Here is a 6,868-nt window from a genome sequence, read left to right as displayed (position 1 = left end):
GAGATGTGGGTAGCATAGACTTAAACTGCCTTCGACTTAAACCACCTGCTCCTCCACTCACTCCACAGAGTTCCAAGCTCCTGATGAAGTCTCCTTAGTCAGGAGTGGGCTCCCAACCGCCAGGGGTTCAGCCTGGGTGATTGCCGCAGGCCCCCTGCAGCCGCCCACCATCCAGACCTCAGTAAAGTCTGTTAATGATGATGGTGATGAAGGCTGTCAGAGCAGGGCAGGGCCCACAGGGTTGGGACTCGGGTTGTGTTCTCCCTGAAGGGACGGCCATGCACAAAACCACGGCTGCACAGACAGGTCCATTCCACAGCGTGGGGGTGGCTGGGGCTTTCCCCAGCTTCACCCATGGACTTCCTTCTCCCCATCCCCAAACTGCATTGGAAGCAAGATCAACAGAGAAGGAGAAATCTAATGTATAGACGAGTATGCAGGGAGGGGCTCGCGGGCCCGCTCAGAACAACGGGGCAGGGAGGGGTGGCCTGGGGTCTGCCTGCCAGGACCCAGCCCACCAGTGCCGAGTGACCCCCCGCCCCCCCGCGCAACCCTACCCCGGGCCCTCGGGTAGCACCAAGGCCCAATCTCCCACTCGGAGGCCCCAGCCCAGCCCCAGTGCCTGGGAAAGCCGCCTGTTTTGTTCCCAGATGCCCCCCCACCCCCCCTTTTTTTTTTTCCATTCATAGCAGTTCGGTCCCTTTCGAAGCCGCAGGGACCCGGGTGGCAGGGCTGAGGCGAGGGGGTGGGACTCCCTGCCCTGACAGGTAGTGCCGGCCCCGCTTTGGGAAGCCCCTTCCCCCGCCCTCCCCCGCCCCCCCGTCCGCTCTCCCTGCCCCTGTCAGCCGCGCCAGACGCTCTCCGGCTTTGCAGCATTCAATAAAAATTGAGAAACATTTGGGCTGAAATCGCTGCTTTATCTGGAGGAGCCACAGCGCCGGGAGAGACCACTGCTGCGCGGGGGGAGCCCGGGGTCTCAGTGGCTCGGGCGAGAGGGGTCGCCGCGCTCCAGCGCCCGCGCTGCCCCCGGGTGACCCTGAGATCGTGGTGTGGGGACCGGGGCTCGCGGCGGCGCGCGGCCGCCGGGGGCTGGGGCGCGCGCGGGGGACGGCGGCCCGGCCAGGCTCCCCCCGCGCCAGCGGCTCAGGTGGGCCGTGCCCAGCGCTGGCGGAGCCCGGGTCCCCGTTCTGCCCGGGCTGGATGGCTCATTCTGCTGGCTGCGCGGTGGCGGCGGTTGTGTGTGCGCCGCGCCTTGCCGCCCCCCCCGGCCCCCCGAGCCTGGGGCGCGCGCTCCCGCCCGGGCCGTACGGGCCCCGCGGCGCCGCGGCCCGAGGCCCCGGGAAGCGCAGCCATGGCCCTGCGGAGGCTGGGGGCCGCGCTGCTGCTGCTGCCGCTGCTCGCCGCCGTGGAAGGTGAGCGGGCGGGCGGGCGATGGGGGCGGGGAGCGGCCGGGCACGGGCGGCCGCCGGCGCCCACCTCCGCTCTGCGGCCCGCAAAGTTTGCCCGGGGGCCGGCGCCGGGCGCAGGTGGCCGCGGGGAGGTGTGTCCGGCCGCGCCGGGAGGAGCGGGCCCCGCGGGCGCCCGGGGAGCGGCGGGTGCTGATTGACTGTGCCAGGAGGAGGCGAAGGGACCATCTTGCCGAGGCTTTGTAGCCAGCCCAGCGAGCGCCGCCCAGGGCTGGGGGCTGCCCACGCGCGCTTGCCGCCCCCGGCCGGGGCAGCCGCCTCGCGCCGGCCTGGTCTTGCTCGGCACGGGGTGGAGGGGCGCAGGTCCGGCCTTAGGGTGGCGGGGGCGGGGGGGAGGCCGGCGCGCGGTCGGGGCTGGAAAGTTTGGCAGGGAGCAGAGGGTGGGAGGCACCGCGGTTGGCCGGGGTGGGGGGCTCCCGGCCCGCGCCCCCGAGATGGGGCCCGGCGCCCCGGAGAGCGGGGACTGGCAGAGTGGAAGGGAGCGCGCCAGCCCCCGCGTCGGTGCCTGCCCATCGCCTGCGGCGTACAATGGGGTCCCCTCCCCGAGAGGACTGCGCGGGGGATGGGTCTGTGGGCATCTCTCCGCCGCGCGGGGTCTCCGGGCACCCCCGCCGGCCACCGCCCCGCGGCCGCAGCGCTCAGCGTGGCGGCTGGAGCCCCGGGAACTCTCCAGCTGCCGCCAGGGCCGGACCAGATGCTCTTGCCATGTGTTGGCCTTGGCCAGGGTCGCCGGGCCCTCTCCCCGTGGCTTCGTGTATTGGTACCACCCGACCCCCAGGGGGGCAGGGGTAGCTGCTAGGTCTCCCGAGCCAGCTTGCTCTGGAGGGAAAGTTAGTGCGGTCTGGGTGTGTCCACCAGGAATGGCCGAGCTTGCAGGGTAAGAAGCGAACATGAATAATGGTTCTCACGTGTACTGCACTTTACAGTTTTCAAACCACTTTACAGTTTATGAAGTACTTCGCACTATACGCAGCTCTCTGTGGTTTACAACGTGCTGCACAGTTGACAAGGTACTTTAAGCTTTACGAAGTGCTTTCCCGCCCACAATTGTGTTGGATACCTCAAAATACACCTTCTAGGGAAGCCAGGTAGGTATGATTCCTACTTCTCTTTAACAGATACGGAAACTGAGGCCCTGGAAAGTCCAATGTCTCACCCAGGGCCGTTGGGTGACAAAAATAGAACCCAGGTCTGTGGTCTTTCTTTGAAACCAGCACTCACTTAGCTGAGTTTTGTTGCCCCTAAACTGCGTGAGCCCTTCCAGGGTTCTGCTCCCGTGGGCTGAGGGCTGATGTCTGTGTGCACTTCTCAGGCCACTTTGGGGTTGTGGGAAGCCCCTTCCCTTCTTGCAGCCTAAGAAAACATATCAGACCAGGCGTGGGGGCTGCAGCCTCTGGGAAAGGCGTTGTGGGGGACCCTGTGCTACAACTTCAGTTTCTCTTTCGGTAATGAGCACTTTAGTGACCGCAGTCAGGGAGTTGGGGGGGTGGTGTCCCTGGATGGCAGCCACAGTTTCTGGCACTGAGGCAGCTGTCCTCCGGCTCCTGGGGGATTTGGCGGCTGCCTGCGGTTTCCCGGAGTGGGGCCACTGGGGCACCGAGGGTGCCACGGGCCCTGGGTGTGGAGGGCAGCCCTGGGGCCCGGCTGCTGGCGGGAGCTCTGTGGAATATGACTGAGGTACCACTTATTAACTCTGGCTTTGGGGAAATGACTCATGTGTTGGCCCGCTATACATTGGGATGTTTACAGTATTATGGGGAGCTTGGCATAAATATTGCTATTTAGGTTGCAGTCAGCAGTGCTGGAGGGGAAGAAAATTGGCCCCTCTTTCGTTGGAAGAGGCCTGGGTGTGTTTTTAATTACTCCGGGGTAGATGGAAGGGCCACGTCTGTCCAGCCATTGCCCTGGCAGGGACTGGTTGGAATCTGGTGAGCTGTGGCCAGTCTGGACCCTGGCCCTGGACACAGGGCTGGTGGGCGCTGATGTCACAGAAGGGTATGGCTACTTGGACTGCCACTTGGGGGCAGGGTGGGGAAAGGAAGCCACAGCAGGGTGGGAGGAGGGCTGCAGCAGGCACCCCAATGCTTGCCTCAGGCTCTTCTTCCCTTTGCCCCCTGGACGCTAGGAAGTTAGTCCATCAGCGGTTAATAAGGAGCTGGCCGAATGGATGGGGAGATGGTGCGAGGTGGAGGTCAGAGGGCCTGCTTCTCATTTACTATGGGACCCTGGACCAGGTCCTTTCCCTATAGGGGCCTCAGTTTCTTTGGGTATAAAATGGCCTGGCTAAATCTCTTGTAGAGTCCATCGTCTACACCCTACTTCCGCTCTTTGAGCCTCATTTTCCTCCTCCGTCCAATGAGGGTGATGACAGCACCTGTCCTGCCTGTCTCCTGGGGTGTTTGTGAGAATCAGAACAGATGACGGATGGGAGAAGTCCCCCCTTCGAAGCCAGGGATGGACGGTGCTGCCTGTGCACATTTGGGAGACACCAGGGTCCTCCTGAGAGTAACACAGTCTGTAGAGACAGGACTGGGCCATGGAGCAGTAGGAGGGGGGCCCCTCTGGCTCCCAGAACCCAGAGCCACATGGTCACCACTTCCTTCCCTTCCTCCTTCCTTGTCTCCTCAGCCCGTAAAGGGCTGTCCTGCCGGTTAAGGCCCCAGGAAATCCCCATCTCCAACCTTCGGAATGGGAGAGAGGAGAGAGTGTGTGTGTATACGGGGGGCTTCTAGGTTAGGATGGTAAGCTTAGCATCTCCCCTAAACCGTGAGACCGCCCCTGCCACCAAGGGAAAGAAAGCATGGAGCATGTGAAGTGGGGGCTTAGAGCAGGATGGAAGAGCACTGGGGAAGCATCCAACAGGACAGGAGGCCAGTGGCAGACCCGCCACTAGATGGAATCCAAAGGTCGAGGTCTCGAGAAAATCAGCCTCCTTACATCTGCTCATTTGCTCTCCAAATATCGATGGACTTTCTTCTCTGGCTGGCAGGGTGGTGGACTCCAGGACAGGCAAGGAGATAGGACAAGCTGACAGGGAAAAGAGTGGGCGAGACAGAGTGTGATATGGGGTCCAGCGTGCTTCCCAGAGGAGGCTGTGAACTCCCCGGGGCGGCAGGGGCAGTTGAGGACAGAACAGGGTTATTTCATCTTTTATGCTGTTATGCTTTGCCTCATTTTCTCACCACCCATTTTCCCTGCTATGAAACTTTCTTAGCCACCTGTCATGCTAACGAACTGTGTTCTCAAGAGTTAAAGAGGTTGACTTTGGAACTTAGAGGATGTGGAGAATTTTACCTAAAAAAGGAAATAGCATGTCTCTATGTCCATAGAAAGACATGGAGGCAGGATGATCAGGTGCTTGCTTTGATGTGTCTGAAGAGGGTGGGGTGTTGAGGGCAGCAGTGCGGGTTGAGACTGAGAATGGGAGTGGGGCGGTCAGGTCCTGAAGGGCTAGAATGGAAGGCTGGGGAGTTTGGATCAGATGCTGAGGGCAGCAAGGAGTCCTTGAAGGTTCTTGAGCTATCAAGGGACCTGGCCAGATTCATGCTTGGAAAGATCACTGACTTGCAATGTGTGATGACGTTCAGATGAGCCAGATCTGGTCCTGGACAGTCCCAGTAAAGCCAGCTTGTCGATTCCCCGCTAGACTGTGAACTCCCTGAAGGCAGAGACCCATCTGCCTCATTTTTGTGTCCACAGTTCTGGTCTGAAGAGCTGTGTTCAAATTCCACCTCCCCAGAGGCCTTCCCTGATTCTCTATTCTAAAACAGACCCAGTTCTGCTGCTTTCCATCCCACCTGCTTTGTTTTGCTCCATAAAACCCATCGCCACCTGAAGAAGCATCAAAGACTTGTTTGGCATCTACCTTGCCCACTACACTATAAACTCCAGGACTTCATGTGCCATGTTGGCTATGACATCTCCGGTGCCTAGAACTGTGCCCAGCCATGCAGGTGCTCAGTAATGGAATGACATTGTCAGCTGAGGAACGTGGAATGAATTGAATGTTGAGTGAACAGACAGATGAATATATGATACTGTGTTATGTGATAAGTATTGGGAGAATGATGTGGAGATGGAGGAAGGTCCATCTGGCAGAGGAAATCAAGGAGGTCTTCCTGGAGGGAGATACCAAGGGAATGGCTTGAGTAGAGATGCAAGAAGGGGCTTGGGTATAATGAATAGACCAGTTCAGCTGGAGCAGAGCATTCAGATGGGCCAGCAGCCACTGTGTGCTAGGTAGACAAGTCTACTTCTGATGGGGGGTGGGGGAAATGTGCCTCTTTCCCTCCCCTAACTCGACTCTCCCACCCCCATCCCCACCTCCACCCTACTGGGCCCACCTCTGGGGCATTACCTGTCTAAGACCCAGCGACCTTCCATGGGATTCATTTGGAATTGGTTTTCCTTTTACGTCTGTTTCTTTTGCTTCTCATTTTTAAAGGAGGCTGCTTTCATGTATTTGTCTTAGCCAGGAAATCAGGGCTTAGATTTAAAACCTAAATGTTGTAGAATTTGAAAGCCAGTTAACTTATTCACTCATTCATTTCTCCATCCATCCATATATTTTTAAAGAGTCACCAGGCACCTAGTTCATGTCAGGGGCTGGTCTGGAGAAGGGATTCTGCCTGCGGTGGGGAACAGGGCCAGCTGACTTCACAGGCAGTGTGTGGTAGAGAAAAGGCATAGCCTTCAGGGGCAAACCGACGTGAGTTCAAATCCCAGCTGTGTGCTCTGGGGCGAGGAGCGCAGACTCCCTGCACTTCAGTTGCCTCCTGGGTTCCTGTGTCAGACACTCATTGAGTGCTGTGGACATTAAATGCTGGTCTCAACCCCTCTGAAGTTCTTCCCTCAGTGATGGCGATGTGGCCCCCTTTTTGGCATTTAGTTTGTCCAGGCACCAGATCAACCTTCAGTGTCTCCCCCTAACCCACCCCACAAGCTCCCAACTTCCCCCAGACTTGGGATGGCAACCCCCCAAGTGTGGACAGACTCAGACTCCATCCCTGCCTCTTTCTCCAGAGCCCCGTCGGGGGAAAATACTCATATTCCTAGTCCAGGGGGGCTCTCGTCTGGGGTCCCTAAGCCTCCTAAGTCCTGGGGATCTGTAATCACCCTGAAATTGTCATAGAACATTGGATGGGCCCCTCCCTCCTGTGGGATTGTCCTAGGCACCCTTGGCCCTACTTCCTCAAGGTTCTGCATCAGTGCCAAAGTTAAGACAGGTTTTTTGTTTTTTTGGGGTTTTTTTAGATAGTCTCACTTTGTCACCCAGGCTGGAGTGCAGTGGTGCGATCTCGGTTCACTGCAACCTCCGCCTCCTGGGTTCAAGTCATCTTCCCACCTCAGCCTCCCAAGTAGCTGGTACTACAGGCATGTGCCACTACACCCGGCTAATTTTT

The 6,868-nt window shown here is 59.0% G+C and overlaps 1 protein-coding gene across 4 annotated transcripts in view; it reads left to right on the top strand.

Annotated features, from left to right (window-relative positions):
- The first annotated feature begins 1,207 nt into the window (after nucleotides 1–1,207).
- EPHB2 (EPH receptor B2) overlaps nucleotides 1,208–6,868 on the top strand; it is a 206,064-nt gene continuing 200,403 nt past the window's right edge. For all 4 annotated transcript variants that reach the window (XM_077970544.1, XM_077970568.1, XM_077970563.1 and 1 more), the window contains exon 1: nucleotides 1,208–1,412. In XM_077970544.1, coding sequence (XP_077826670.1) covers nucleotides 1,352–1,412 — 61 coding nt within the window. In that variant the 5' untranslated portion in view covers nucleotides 1,208–1,351. The remainder of the gene's footprint in view (nucleotides 1,413–6,868) is intronic.

The sequence above is a fragment of the Macaca mulatta genome, chromosome 1 (genome assembly GCF_049350105.2).
Source record: "Macaca mulatta isolate MMU2019108-1 chromosome 1, T2T-MMU8v2.0, whole genome shotgun sequence".
Lineage (NCBI taxonomy): Eukaryota > Metazoa > Chordata > Mammalia > Primates > Cercopithecidae > Macaca > Macaca mulatta.
The sequence above is the reverse complement of the archived record's forward strand: the minus strand, read 5'-3'. Positions and strand labels throughout refer to the sequence as shown.